Source organism: Poecilia mexicana, unplaced genomic scaffold (genome assembly GCF_051168715.1).
Source record: "Poecilia mexicana isolate PSO_F unplaced genomic scaffold, ASM5116871v1 scaffold_20, whole genome shotgun sequence".
Lineage (NCBI taxonomy): Eukaryota > Metazoa > Chordata > Actinopteri > Cyprinodontiformes > Poeciliidae > Poecilia > Poecilia mexicana.
This window is the reverse complement of record NW_028263389.1, coordinates 1,917,872-1,934,190: the sequence shown is the minus strand read 5'-3', so window position 1 is coordinate 1,934,190 and position 16,319 is coordinate 1,917,872. Positions and strand designations below refer to the sequence as shown.

The window sequence follows — 16,319 nt, the reverse complement described above, 5'->3', positions numbered from 1 at the left end:
TCTTTGGTGAGTTATCATATCTAAAATGTTATTTGTTCTAACTTCCTGAAACAGGAGGAGATTTCAAAGTGTCACAAAAAATTGTGGAGACATTCTAAAGGTGGAAAAGTCATGGAAATATGGATTAATTGCAATCAACACTATCACTGCAACAGTCACTCAATCACACTTTGAGCAACAACATTGCAATTCATGTTTTCCTGATATCACAAAGGCCTAGAGAGGAGAGGAATCAAAATGACTGGAAATCCAAAGAAATGGCATCCTTGATGGAAAATGAGGAACTCATGACATGCTTTAGAACTGAATCCATCTGTTTGTCCTAACTCATTAGATGTTATTCATAGCACAGTGTACAGTATTGTAATCTGAGAGCAGTTGAAATGATAACATCTCCTTATTTTGGGTGATCAGCCGATCTTATATACCACCACAAAGGTCTGCAAATCAGCCTCTCTTACTGTGCCATGAGAGAGGCTGACTGACATGTTTCCACATGCACTTTTAACAATGTTCACCCCACTGAGGTCTACTTAGGAATTTTGTTGCTTTATCAAACAACTTTTCAGACAGAAAAAGAACCTGCATTTGTCTAAATCAGAAGCACAGGCTTTTTAAAAATCAGTGATCTGCCAAAAAAACTGCAATTAGTGCACCCCTACTTATGACGTGTCCTTTTTAGTTTGGCTTTTATCTAACTTTCAGTTTTAAAAACTGTTTAGTAAATGTAAATGTAATTCAGTAAATGAATTACATCTGTAGTTTTATTGCTTTTTTATTTTGACTTTATATGCATTTTAAATTCCTGTATGATTCTCTCTTATCTGGATTTTAGAATCTAGTCTCCTTAAAATGATTAAGTTAACCCATATAATTTTTTCAGTTCTATAATTGTATTTCCTCAGTTATCAAGCCAATATCACCTCTGTTAGCAAAACTTCTTTTGTACAATATGTTCAAGAGCTGGCTGCAGTTACCTAATGATTTATTTTTGACTATTCATGTTGTTTTTCATTCCTTCCTGTTTTTATCTTTTGTGAAGTATTGTGTGTTGTCTGAAAAGTGCTTCTTAAAAAGAAAAAACAAAGTAAACAAAAATGGGGAGGGGGCAAGGTAGAATGACTAAGGATACATACCAGGTTTAAGAGCATTAACTTTGAAGTTTTCTGTGATGACATGTCAAATGCAGACCTGTATGTAATTGGTGCCCCTTATGGATTTCATTTTAAGATTTTGAAATTGATAAAAAAAATTAAAAAAAAAAGATTCTAATATGGATATCCCTTTACAAAACATTTGAGTTTGATGAAGTCAAAGGAATACAGTGCTTTAAATCTGAGGATAAAAATTCTTAAATGGGAGAAGAATGAGACAAGATTTAAAAAAAACAAAAACAAAAAAAAAACATTGTTGAAACAGATATGAAGCCAAACTGCTGTTAGGTAATGTGAAAGAGCTTTCATCGTGTTTTCAGGAGATCCCTGCAGCTGGGTTTAGCGATGGCTAGATTACACTGCTCCGCATGTCATGTCTGTAGGATGAGACCTATAAGAAGGTCGCTGATGCAGAGCCATTAGTGCAAAGTCAGATGTGATCTAAGCAGTGAAACTGAACGTTAATCTGTTCGACTAAGCTCAGCTGGCTCTCTTACATAACGGCAGGGATGTAAGGTAGGGTTAACCCTGCTAACGCACTCTGGATAGGTTTTAATAAGGGAGTGGAGTTCCAGTCAGAGTAGACCAGGAGCTATGTCATCCTACAGAAATGTGCAGCATTAAGACGCTGGGCAATGAAGTAAACTGAGTGTAACGGGAAGCGACCGGTCAAAGTGTTTTCAGTCATGGACGGGATAATGAACGACGGCTTCTTGATTAAGAATCATTTTCACTGGTGGTGTTGGAGATCCCAGAAGAGAATTTCATTATCAGCCCAAAAGTGTGTCACTGAGATTACTGTCATTTTTTCAGGTTTGTACTTTCCATGATTAATCTGGAATAATCCACAGTCTGCAGTGGGACAGCCAAATATAGGCATCATGTGGGTGTCACTGGGTTTCTGACATTTTTCAGATGGACAGATTTAGATGTCAAGGTGGCGAAATCTACAAAGACAAGGAGTGCATGTTGGAGAAACAGGAAGTCCCGCTCATGTCTTACTGTACTCAGGATGAGTGATTTCACCGAATGAGCTTTTCCATCACCACACTAAGGACTTTATTTGAAAATCCCTCATGAAAGAACAGATGATTTCCATGTCAAGAGTCAGGCCAGGCTCTTGTCAATCACAGTGATTAAATACTCACGCATGAGCAGCACAAGCCCACGATTGCCAGGGATTCCAAGATGCCGGCAGTGCCGACAATCCAGGTAAGGCGTAGAAACAGGATGACCCCCAGAATGTTCTGGAGGCAAGGGAGGTAGACACCCATGAAGGTTCCCATCTGAGGGCTCTGCAGAAGATGAGGGAGGGTTATACTTCTGATGATTACAGCCAACAGAAAACCCACAATTCAGTTTCTCACTTAAGATCAGTGAAAAAGAATATGTGGTATTTTTGGCAGATTATTGAGTGCCAGCACATGACATGGCTGCCAAAGTCGTCACTGAAGAGTCAAAAGCACTCGTATTCTCTACTTAAGCAGAAGTATAAATACTTGTGTGGAAAAAAATATTCTAGCAAAAAGTAAGAGTACAGGTTTTACACTTTTATTGTTTTACTCATGTAAAAGTGAAAAAGTAAAAGGTTTGACGTACTTAAGTACAAAAAGTAAAAAGTCATTTTCACCTTCAAGAATACAGAAAGACTTTGGATAAGTCTAAAATACTTACGTTCTAGTCGTACAGAATATATTTCTTGTTTATTTTGCTGACAACATAGACTGTGTTGGTAAAAAAAAAAAAAAGTAACCAAATACTGATACGGTCCAGTTCTTCTTTGAACCAAATTTCAACCAGGATCATTTAGATTACAGAAAAAACAACGCATTCATCACTAATTGTTCAGGATTTTTTAAAATAAGTCAATAGAGGGGGGAATGGATTTTGCCTCTGAATGTGTTCCTCTGTTTGTGATGAAACTCGGGTTAAAGTCTCCATCCATGTTGTTTTTCTCATACCACTGTGTTCTCCTTCTGCTTTGCTTTGGTTGCATCCAACTGAATCGTGAATTATAGACACTATAACACTTTCTGTGTGAGCAGTAGATTTTTTTCATCATGGAAGAAACAAGACGAAATGTAAGAAGTAGAAAATGCTGATTTTTTTCTTCACATTTATGGAGTAAAATTAAAAAGTCCTCAAAAAGATAACTGCTCAAGTAAAGTACATATGCCTGGAAAATCCACTTAAGTACAATAACAAAGTACTTTTACTTTTTTACTTTACAACTCTCTGAAGTGTGGAAACTTGAACTCGGGCAGACTCTTGGATTCTTGAGGCTCGTCACAATTAATCCAGATTCTGGAATTTAATTTTCAAAGTTAATCCTTATTTTCACTTGTATCACTGAACAGCAGTGCTTTACTTCATTAAGACACATCTGATCTGTGCTGTGCATGGCTTTAAGAATGCAACAGCTGTAGTTCATGGATACAGTTGTGTGTAGAGGCTCTTGAAGTTCTCTAGCCAACATCCACACCATGTGACTTCCCCTCTATTCTTTTGAACGAGTTTTGCTTAAAAATACTCTCCAACTTATCCCTGTTGCTGTACACTTTTTCCTTCCCATCAACTTGTCATGACTAACCCAGTATTCAGAAATCTGAAAAGCCAGCACCATTAAAAACAGCCGTTCAGGACCACCCTGCTGGTGGAGGACTGAGCTCAACTGGACAAATGTTAAGTCAGCAGCAGTCCCATGACTGTGACGGCCATATTACGTTCAGAACATTTCAAAAATAATTTTCTTTATTGGTTATGTAATGTTCTAGTTTTCTGGGAATTTAATTTCAGCTTGTAATTATTAATACGCCCAAACCATCAAAAAATAACAAAATCCTTGAACTAAAAAATGTTCACATTTTGACAATGAGATTAACTGAAATGTAATTTTCATTGTAATTCATACTCCAACTGAAAGTGCATCAGTTGTAATTGTATAATTAATCTGACTGGTGTTATAGAACATCAGTCTTAAAATGATTTTTAGTATCAAACTATAACCCAAACAAAAATTAGACTTACATGTAAATGACAAGGGAACCATTAACATAGAACTCTTTAGCTTCCAGTCAGAAACAACAGCTCCAAAAAGTCTTTATCCCTTCAATTCAGAAAGAGCAACAATCCTCAAAAAACTGTGTTCTGCAACAACGTGCAGAAAAGAAAAACCCAAAACAGAGCAGAATTCACCTCACATGAATGGAGTTATGGTATTAGTCACTAGCTATTCCAGACGAAGAGGGGCGACTGAGGTATCTGCTTCATGAACTCGTCCACTTCTTCCAATCATTTCAAGACTTTCTGGGAGCCAGTGGGAGGTGTCCAAGGCCGATTTCTATGCAGGGGACGTGATGGGGAAACTGACAAGGGACTGGGGCTGTGGTTAGAAAAGCATCCGTACGCTTTGTGGCAAAACAGTCAGAGAGTTTTGATCCTAAAAAGTTCAGACGTAAAGAATGAACAATCCAAAAGGGGAACCTGAAAAATGAACTATGGACAGTGGTGAATAAATGCATAGAAGAGTGCTGCAGATGTTTATTTTTGTACTAAGTGATGTCCTGATAAAGCTCGACTCCCTCTGAATCGAAATAAATAAAACCCATCCATTAAAATGTGACACTGTATTAATAAGCAGAGAACGTCCAAAGATGGTTTAATGGGGGACAAGTTTAGAACCGGAGGAAGATGGGAGATTAAAACCAACAGCTTGGATTCATGGGTCAAAGACCCCGTTATGTAACGACTGTTCAGCAGATTTAAAAGAACAACTGTTAAAATGAAATTGTATGCAACCATGTCAACCAAAGCTAGAAGCACCATACGGACTGTGTCTGCTTTACCTTAACGGTTTTCTTCTTGGTACCCTCCTCTTCATCAGCTTCCTCGTGCTCCTGAGCTCCTTGGGAGAGATTGGTGTAGTTTGCCAGTTTATCAAGAAGGGATGACACCATGGGGTGCCTGTCCATCTCCTCCTGCAATGAGACAGTGTAAAATCACACATTACCTTTTCAACCCGCTCACTTCTAGAAGATGATACATATAACCTATTTGGAAAACAAGAGTTGAGTTCAGTCCAAGTCTTGAACTTGTTCTGGATGCATTTTTTGTACTTGCCTTTAAATACAGAGCAGCAATAATTTGAAAGAAAAATGAAATCCTGCAGGAGGAGATAGGATATTACAATATTTGGTTTCCCTGTTTGTTCAAAGTGTCTTGAAATAGCACAGCTGGATCAGCTTCACACAGGGTGGAGAAAACAGAGAGCACAGTGGTTCCTCCACGCAGTGACCACAGGGCAGCCAGGCTGCCACATGGCACTCAAACACACCTGGCACAGCTTCAGCTCACTCAACATTAAAAAACAGAGCAGTTCTATTGTAAAACTTTCTACACTGTTGAGCAAAGTATTGGTGTTGCAGATGAATGGCTTCATGGGTGAAAATGCATTCAGTTTTAGCAGCAAAATAGGCTTCTTACATGCAGCTTTTTCAGGCTGAGGATTTAATAATCTGTCACATTTGGTGTTTACTAACACATAAGCTTTTCTATGAACATCCCGACCAGTGATGGACTTCTAAACAAGTAATACTGATGAGAAATTACCTCAAACAGTGCCATGTTGGTGCCATCATAATTGTTCTTGTCATTTTCTGCGCTGTTGATGAAGGGACTGTTTTCCTTTGGGACGCCATCACCTGGGGGAAGAAAACGGAGGGGAAGTTAATAACCAAAGGAGTCTTTCATAAATGACGTGGGTCACATCCAGGAAATGATTCAGTTCAATCTGTAGAAGCAGACAGGGTCAGATATAGCTCTTCCATATGGACTAACAAGTAAATGGACTGAAATGATGCAGTGTTAGTAATATCGACCTCTTAATGTGTTTCATACACATTAAGAGGCTCAAATCGCTCTCAAAAAAAAAAAAAAAAATTCATACAAGTAAAATCTTGGGGTGAGGCATCAGCAGCCTCAGTTAATATAGTAGAGGGTATGATGGGAAAAACGGCAACATAATGAACATCATTGATAAGTGAGCCACTACAAAGCAGCAGTTATTCCAAACTACATCACAGAATAGAATTGTATCTGATTTGGAACATATAAAAAGATGCAGTGGTAGGTTTTAAGCACTACAAAAACATTAGAGGTTGTTGAGCTTACACAACTTTTGTTGAGATTACAATCAAATTTATAGAATAACTACAACTACTACTATTACTAGCGAGAGTAAGAAACCATAATCATCCTCGAATACTTGAGATCTCCTCTAAGGATGCCTATGTCCATCTATTTTAATAGTTAAGATACCAAATATGTCTTAATATCCATTAACATACATTATAAGCTGTCCCAGGACCACCACAGAAGATGGTACCTACAATCTTCCATACCTCCACTTTTGGGGAACAGCAAATCAGCGCAAAGGAAAATGAGTAGAGCTCCTGGATGGGACTGGCTGCTTTAAATGCCAGCTAATAGCATATCAAGCAGCATTGCACCTAGGTATTACAGCTTCCCATGCTGCATAAAAAAAAAAAAAATAAATCATATATTCTCAACAAAAAACTCCACAAACTCCATGAATACTGAACTGTCCAAGGGTCCACTGTAGTTATAGTAATAATAAAATGAACAGAAGTAATAATAATAATAATAATAACATTGATAATAATAACAACAACAATAATAATAATAACTAGAATATTTTTGAAAAAATGTAAACGGGGCCTGCCAAAGTGTGCAAGTCGGTTGGAACCCAGCATTCTGCTCCTAAAAACTAGCAACAACGCTGAAGTAAGCTACGTTGTGGTCAATAGAATGTGGAGTATCAATTTTTGAAGGCCAATATGAACTCATTCCACTCAGTATTCAAACATTAGTGTATAAGCTACAATTAGCCAAAATGCTAATGTTAGCCTAAATCAGTGCTGCTCAATTCCAGTCCTCAGGCCCCCCTGCTCTGCATGTTTTATATGCGTCTCTATTCCAGAACAGCTGATTCAAATGATTGCATAATCCTCAAGTACTGCAGAAGGTTGTTAATCACCCAAAGATACAATCCAGGTGTGTGGCAGAAGGGAAACACCTAAAACATGCAGGGCAGGGGAGCGTGAGGACTGGAATTAAGAAATACTGGCCTAAATGCAGTCAGTGGCATGTGGGGCATCACTAACATGTTGTCTTGACTTGCTCCATTCAGTTGCTAAACATAGCTAATAAATTAAAAAAAACAACAAAAAAACTAAAATACTTATTTTAGGGAAAAGGCATTTTAAAAATTCCTTTTAAAATTGCTTCAACACTCGACACCAAAATATGTCACCAGTGGCGGTTTCTGATATTGGCAACACAGAGAACCATCCAGGGTGGCATCTCCTCATGGGCGGCATATCAGTTAACCGTTTTCATTCTTGTTGATTAGGTAACATAGAGCGAGCGGGAAGTAGCATGGCCAAGAGCGCAAGGGAAGAGTTAATAAAAAAAAAAAACTCTTTTTTTAATGAACTGGTAAAAACTTGGGGTGAAGCATCAGCAGAATATGACAGTAGCCTCTGTTAGTATAATAGAGGGTGTGATAACCATAATTGATGGTTAAAAATCATCAATTATCTGACATGGTCGAACAGCGAGGTACTGGGGAGGGGGAATTCAGGGGTGCGATCACATCAGCCTATCAGATCAATAGAAACCAGAAATGAAAACCTTATAAAAAGCAACTGTGAGGTTATTTTATCCCCACCAGGATGCAACAGAGTAGAGCTCAGTCTACTCTGTGTGCAAGCACAGGAGAGTTAAATAGTCAAACTATTAGTAGAAAAATGTAATCTGCAAAATATGTGGAGGAAATACAAGCAATTTGTTTTACCGCCTTAAAACAAAGCATGTGCTTGAGTACTACAAGTTCCACACACAACAATGGGAAGGAAAAGCAGGATTCAGCGCAAACATCCATTACATTAAATTATCATGTTTCCATGTAGAGATATTTTTTTATTTATTTAACCATGTAGTCTCCATGGAGATTAAGAATCTAATTTTAAGGGATGTCTGGCAATGATAGGCAGCAACATAAAACAAATCACAAACAAAGCAAACAAATAAAGGAAGAAAATAGATTTATGCCCCCCCTGAATACATCAAATTGCCTTTTCAGTTTCAAAGGGAGTAAAACAAATCTGAAGCCATCGTCGCCACGCAACAAAGGTTATAATAAAATGTGTATGCATAAACTTCCAGAGAACAAACATTCAATGATTTACAATGTGTTTTATGGTCAGTAAATGGAAGCAAAGAGGAACAACACGTGGGTGAAGATGCAGACAAATGGCAGACAGGAGTAACTACACAATAAAAATAGAGAGAAAATGGAATGTCAAGATTATTTGTTTAAAACGTCAGTTATGAAACAAGCAATTAACATTACATTTTGTCAAATGGCAAAATCATCAAGTGCAGACATGCACGTCAAACATGTTGATCAATGTTTCACTTATTACTAATCAAAGGCAATTCTAAGCAGGCAGGTTTTAAGACTTGATTTAAAGGAACTCACTTGGTTCAGCGTTTTTGCAGTTTCCTGATAATTTGTGGTGCATAGAAGCTGAATGCTGCTTCTGCATGTAAGGTTCTGGTTCTGGATGCAGAGCAGAACCAGAACCAGAAGACCTGAGTGGTCTGGAAGGCTGTTACAACATCATCATCAACAACAATAACACATCTTCAGTGTATTTTAGTGCTAAGAGATGAAGAAGGAATAAATTCACAAGAGCAGAATGGATCAACTTTACAGGGTTATGTACATTTCTCAAGAGAAAACAGAAACAATATGAGGGAAAATGTAGCTAACTAAACCTTACAAGGATGAAAATGCTGTTTATATTTTGGCTGTAAAGAGTTATTAAATGGAGAATTGGCAGTTTTATCCCACCAGAATGCCTTTGAGTCTTTGCTGATAAATTTTATGGGAATCATAACTAAGCAGGAAAACAGCTGCACACGTCAGCACTGATACTCAGAGCTAATAAGTGTTGTTACTACTGATCTTTATAATTTCTAGGCACAATATCAGATCACACAGACTGCTGGCTGTCCAGTGCAGAAAGGAACTACTAGCTTTACTGATACTTGCAAAAAGTGTCTAGAAAGTGATGAGAAGGTATTCAACTCATTAAGATCACAGTTCAAATGACACAACTTCCATATTTTTCTGCAGTGTGTTAAAGAAACTCCATCTAATTAGAATTTAAAAGCATGATGCCTGAAATGTTATAGCCTTTTATTTTACAGTTGGAATACTGCACATTCATATTGACAATTACGATTTGATATATAATTCAGCTCAATTTTCACTCAGATTAGTTTTACTGAGTGACTAAAGCACCTTAGCTAGCAGAGTTCTTTATTATTTCACTTTATCCATTTTATCTATCAAATGAAAGCCTTGGGATTATGGGAAATCCCTGACTTCAGGGAAGTAGGCACATGCGAGTTTAGCAGAAACCAATTTAAACATGTCATATGAAGGGAGAAAATAGCTTTTTTCCTGATCTAAATACATCTCTGCCACAGTTTGTGTGTTTTGGTTTGCTCAATTTGATCATTTAAGAGGCTTTGAGCCACACACAGTGGGAATTGTGTTGTTTATATGAAGATAGATAAATCTTTATGTGTTCTGGATAAAAGAAAACCCCAGGAACCTTCATTCAATCAAAACAGACTTATCCAGACAGCAAGGAATTATATAATACTGTCTTTGCATTAACAGGATTGCTGTGCACATCACTGTGTTGATATTGGCAACTGTACAGTTGTGAGCTACATAAAATACGTGTATTTTATGCAGCTCACTTTTCACTGTTGCATGAGCTAATAATTATTCAATCTATTAAAACTATTTCAAGTCAAAATAGTTCTGTTTAGGATGACCTGACATGAGCTTTGGCTTTCAACTGAAAGGTAAACAACATATTGGAAGGAAAAAAATTGCCAGGTTATGTGTGAAGTAAAACTTTATTGAACTAAGCTGCAAAATTGTGCATGATATCTTAAATGTGATATTAACACTTGCATAATGTCACTAAAATGATTTTAATGTAAGTTCATATAGGGTTAGTTAGTTCTGTTTTGAGACTGAAACATAAAGGTATAGAGAAAAGATTTTGCCAAAATTGTAAAAAAAAAAAAAAAAGCATAATAAAGTAATTAATGTGCTGAATATTGCATCCAAAATCTAAAACACAGTAACTTTCTTCAACTTATTTTACTATACAGTGTATCATAAATGAAGCTTAGGTGTAAATTTGCCAGCATCATGCCCCAGCTGCAGCATATCAGCTTTGGGCCACGCCTCTCATCACACAACTGTTCCCTGATCCTTTCCTGGAGGAACCCAGTCCTCCCATCTCTCATCCTGCACACAGAAGTGGTCGCTGACCTGGGCATTCAGTTGTTTGTTCCCCTTTAACGCTCTTTAGATCCAAGGAACTTTCTCTCAGCTTTGGCCTTCACTGGTCATCATCTCCCAGCCTTGCACAGTCTGCCTTCATCCTGCGGCTAGAAGTCATTTTGCTCAATGGCTGGCCTTCATCACCCAGCTTCTCCTCTCTTCCTCGCACTTGTGTTCTTGGTTGCTCCATATTCTTTCCCTCTCCTCAGCTGGCCGTCATCTCCCAGTCTTGCATCATACCCCTCAGCTGGACTTTATCTCCCAGCTTCACATTCTTTCTCCTTCTTTTTCTCCACCTCTAGCCTTCATTCTCCTGCATCTCTTTCCCTCATTCTTCACCTAATCTCCTTGTTTTTTGGCCTTGGCCACAACAAACTCTTTTGGTGGGTAAGATGTATATTAACTTCATCTCAAGCAACTCATTCGTGTGTATTGCAATTCACAGTGCTCATGTCTTCTGCTGAGGTCTGTCATGGAAAAATTACTTTAACAAGAGTCTGGATAAGAAGAAATAAGACATTTATTAAAACCTTGCAAGGTGAGAACAGAAATACAGAGTCAAAGGAGTCTGCTGAGTCTGTTCTAACAGTGGATTTGGCTTCGTTTCATAGGTTCTGGTTAGAGAAGAGACACACGATTGGAATATAGGTGTGAACCCTTGATTGTTATGTACCAGGGATTCTGTGGAGCCCAATACAGATGGTCTTGCCATTTGTCTATTGTTAAGGAAAGGGGTTGTGTTTTAATGCTAAAGAGGGCAGATAAGTTCAGGGTTGGGGAAGTAACCTCCAGTAAGTCTCCAGGATCAAGAACCTCTCCCCTACTGTTATATGACACTGTAGAGGTCTATGTGAGAGCAACTTAACCAATCATGATAAGACTATGCAGATAACCTAAAGCAGAAAAAGGACGAGGAGATCATTGTAAATTTTTCCATTACATGTCTGAGCGCCAAAACTAAATTCATTCATGTTCAAAAAACTTATTTAATCACATCTTTTTCCATAAGTCTCTCCAGGTTGAAATATTTATCTCTGTCAAGGGGAAAACAGGAGGGGAGAACATGCAAAGAGGAAATCTTACAAGAGAAAATAAGTCTATGCGTGATTTAAAAAAAATTTACAATAAATATAAAAACTAATAAATATAGAATGAGTTTATTTATTGCCATTTTTGAAGGATCTGTCCTCCATAATAAACTGTTAATCTGACATTCAATCGAAGACACAGGAGTACCAAACGGCAACTCTATACAATTCAATTCACCACTCACACACTCCCATCATTGGGTGAAAGCTAGAGGACAGCCTGGACAGGGCAACATAGATACACACAGGACAGGCAACCAAGTACACACATCCAACATGCTTGGACTTCCATCCAACTGAAAACTTCGTACCGACATCCATTCATTTTAGTAACTACGTTTACTACATGCACACGTTAGAGGCAATTTAAATAGAAAAATTAGCTTTTATCGTACTTAATATATTTTGGGTCTGTGGGAGGGATAATGCAGCAAATTTTGGCACATTTGCTGGACTTCTGCTACTAAGAAAAATCTGTTACCTCAGGAAAAGCAGCAGGAAAATACCCCTACTGGAGTACATGCACCACCATAACTCATCTTTCTCTGAACATATCTGATTTAATAAATTAATACAAATAATTTAGAAACTACTGAATGTAGATTTCATGTAAAAACTGTATCCCAGGTATTGAAGAAGATGCTTCTTATTTCTCCCAATGGTTTTAAGATCAACCAACTTCAACCACGCCTCCATCATGTATCAGCGCAGCAGCCTTTGGTGAGCCCGGCTGCATTTCATGAGTAACTTTTACCACTTGATCCAGCTGTAGGGGGAATAAGAGGCTTGGAGAGTGGCTTAGCTTGCTAGTAATCACTGACAATGTCATTACGCCCTTGCACTTTGCAGGCCTTCGACACAATCTGAACAGGACTGCAGACCGTATTAAGTGAGGAAACAGTTTTTCAATAACTGTGGGTAAGAGAATGGATTTAAAGATGATGTCTACTGGGCAGGAGGAATGCAGCTAACCTTTAGCCTGTCAGTCAGAGCTTAGCTCAGTTACATAGCACTCAGCACAGGTAATCATTTCCTTTACTGACAGTGGCTAAATCTCCTCTGAGACAAGGCAGCGTGCTAAAACAGGCTCTGCTGTTTCCAAATCAGGGCAGGTGATGCTTCTGTTTTTAAAACCCGCCGACATAGTGGTTACATCATCAGCGAGTGCTACGCCTCATCATACGAAGGAGTACAAATACAAGAGCTGTCCACATCATCTCCTCATGTTTAGAATGGGATGTCTTTACAGATATGGAAGAAAATTGAAGAGCATGCTGTTTGAACAATAATTTTTTTGGAGGCTGAATCTTTCTGAAAACTTTCCAGATTTCTGGTTTCTCAAACCTTTATGCAGTTGATGTCAGAATGTCTTGTAGCATGAATGGCATCTGGAAGAAGTAAATCTAGGATTATACCTTTACTTTTCTATGATTCATCATCTGCATTCTGATGTCATCAATACCAAGAAGGAAAAAAAAAACTCCTGCACACACAAAGCTGTGGTGCTATGCCCTTTTAAGCTAAAAACAATTTCAAGTGGTCCACGAGTCCCATCCATGTCAATAAATCCCACAGTGACCTTAAGTTGCACTTGCACATCAGTGTCCCAAACAAGGCGAAAGTGCCAGCTGCCACTGTTGATGGCAAACGCTGCAATTAATATGGCGACTGTTGCAGCAGATTATGTGCTTTTCCAAAAGGACATGTGAGACCAAAAGATAAGGAGGCTAGCGTAGCATAGCATGGCTGTTAAACGGTCTTCCACATGATCTGGAGTATTAAAGGTGGAGATGTAAACATTGACTGATGTTTGTGCAGCAGCAAACAGTCCTGAGAGACTTGGTCTAGTTTTCTATACAGTAGCAGCCATGATAAAACATTTGTGTATTAAACAGATGCTGTGGTTTGTCTGCATCATTCCAGCTGTCTGTTAGGTTTCATTCTGCATCCTTCACATGGAGATTTTCTTGACTAACAGTAATTCTGTGTTTGTATTTTTCGAAGTGTAATATTTGACTTTCAATAAATGCTCCGTATAAAGGCTGGAACATCGACATTTGAGAACTTACTAATAGCAAAACAGCTGATTTAGAGGGAATGTGAGGACATGCTGCTGTTTAAGGTCACCTTCCCTGCTAATGTGCTCTCTTCTTTCACATCCAAAGGTTAAAGTGAGAGATGGGCCAGACAAGAGAAAAGAGATCATTTCCCTTGATTTTCTCAGACTGGTAATTATCAAATTCTACAAAAACTATTTAAACACACAAACCAACAGGATGCACTTTTCTATATATCTTTTTTTTTTTTAAATCTGGTGTCTGCTATCGAATAAATGCAGGTGGATTAAATGATGAGCTAAGAGAGGGTGCGTGTGTTTGTGTGTGTGCATGCTCTATTTCTGCAGGTGTTGGGCAGATACTTCCTGTGCTATAAAAGCTCAACTCAAAATGTGCATTTGGTCTAAAACCCCTGCAGAGCATGAGTGGAAAAACAAAAAAAAACAAAACAAAACAAAACAAAAAAAAAAAACAGTGTTAAATATAAATCTGGAGACATTTTAGTTCATAGCGTGAATAAATATTTGTTGTTAGTTTCATCAACTTTTAATACTTTGAATATCTGAATGAAATATTTATGCAGTTGACCAGTTTACCTTGAAGTTGCATAATTTAACTAACTGGAACATTTTCCCAAGGAGCAATAAAGTGTAGATCTGATGACTGACAAAGACCAATGTTTGAACAAAGATCATTGATGTTTCAAACAATAACTGTGCTGCAGTGTTTGACTAGAAGAATATTCAAATCCAACAGAAAACTAAGAATATACAAGTTTCTCCAAATGTATGTATTAATGCAAGGGAAATATTTCCTGGTTTTTACAGAGCTTACAACAGACCATCAAACTACATGTAGGTTGTAGGGAAAAAAATTGCAGTTTTAATTAATTTAATGAGGAAGAAGAAAATAAATCTAATTGTTCAAAATGGGAACTTTTGATCACCAATCAGAGCCAGTCAAAGAAAAATTGTCTGATTCTGTTTGTTGTTTGATTATTTGGTGCATCTCAATTACATACATACAATATTCTAGAATTTACAATAACACTGTCAGACAGCCAAAGTGGCAAGTGACTTCAATTTAGGAGGCTGAACCCATTGCCTGATAATATTTACAGGATTTTGAGAAACAAATAATTTCTGTAATTAATTCTACTTGACAGTATTTCATGTGTAGCTCTTTTGCAACACAAGATTATTTTATTCTGGCGGTTCCAATTAATTGCAATCCATAAAAGATTTAAAAATCCCATCACTACAAAGTAAAGAAACTTTCCTCTTTAGTTGCATCTTAAAGGCTACTTGTGACAAAATGATGATGAGCTTCTCATTTGTTCCTTGTTTTGTCGTTGTTTCCAAGAAGATGGTGTTGCTCTCAGACTTCATCAGCACTTAGCTTAGCAGCTGGTCCAAATGTACCAGACCAGGTAAATTAGGGATGTGCTAATAGTTAGGCTCAGCCTTTCTCGTGGTAATAAATGACCACGCGCTCTATTTATAACCGCTAAGCCACAGACTGTGACAACGCAGTAAGCTTCCTAACACTGGCAATGTTAGATCCCAGTTTATTGTACCAAGAACTCCAAGAGCTGATGTAAAAGATGAAGAACAGAGAATGTTTCTCTCCCAGCCAAAATGCATTTTACTGTCACTACAAGCGATTAAATAAATAAATACATAAAAAATGTTTTAAAAAGAACAAAGAAGGAGCAAAAAATCAAAAATTGATTTTGCCTAAAAAAATTTTAACTGGTTGGAAAGCTTGGCCAACAACTTTAAAGTGAAATTTGTTGGGCCAGATCATAAATTAATGTAGAGTCCAAATAAATAACAGCCCAGCCATTTCATTCTCTGTTCTTTTATCGGTTTATTATAATTTCATTCAGGGTACTACAGTTCATTTTAAAGCTACTCTGTCTTTAGTGGAGGAATTGATGTCGAAGAAGAGACTTATCAGACATGACAGCAGACTAGATACAGTTCAGGTAAATTACAGAAAGTTGGAAATTATTCTTGGACACTAATCCTACTTTTTTTTTTAAATGATCAAATTATTCTCAAAGTGAACAGAATGCATATATCCCTCTCTCTTTTTTTTTAGAATTTATTAGCTAAAGTATTGAGGTACTAGCAAAGGGCAACTCAAAGTCTACATGAAATGGGGAAAACTTACCTTTCCGACGAGAGCTGCCCCTGTGCTCCATTCTGAGGAGCCTGGCTAAAAAAGGGGGATGGAGGGGAGAGGGTCCTAGCAGTGGTCCTTGGGGAACTCCAGTAACGGTGGTCCAAAGTGTAAAGATACTTCTACTGACGTGCACAAGTCAGGAAAGCTGGCTGCACTGTGTCATAATGTGAGGATAAGCTATTTCTGTGACAGTATGTGTCCATGTTTGTGTGTGTGAGTGTGCGTATAAAGTGGCTGTGACGACAAAGTCAGCGACATCAGCCATGCATCACAAAGCACCCTCACCCTCCCACCGACAGACCTGCAGGCACAGGCATGCGCGTGAGAGCACACACAGTTCTTCCCCACAAGCTCCCTGAGCTTCTGATCACTGTCACAG

The 16,319-nt window shown here is 37.9% G+C and overlaps 1 protein-coding gene across 5 annotated transcripts in view; it reads right to left on the bottom strand.

Annotated features, from left to right (window-relative positions):
• slc12a7b (solute carrier family 12 member 7b) overlaps positions 1 to 16,319 on the bottom strand; it is a 62,266-nt gene that overhangs the window by 23,565 nt on the left and 22,382 nt on the right. For all 5 annotated transcript variants that reach the window (XM_014982615.2, XM_014982616.2, XM_014982618.2 and 2 more), the window contains exons 2-4: positions 5,763 to 5,854; positions 5,000 to 5,131; positions 2,303 to 2,449 (exon numbers count right to left, since the gene is read on the bottom strand). In XM_014982615.2, the coding sequence (XP_014838101.1) occupies positions 2,303 to 2,449; positions 5,000 to 5,131; positions 5,763 to 5,854 (371 nt within the window). The remainder of the gene's footprint in view (positions 1 to 2,302; positions 2,450 to 4,999; positions 5,132 to 5,762; positions 5,855 to 16,319) is intronic.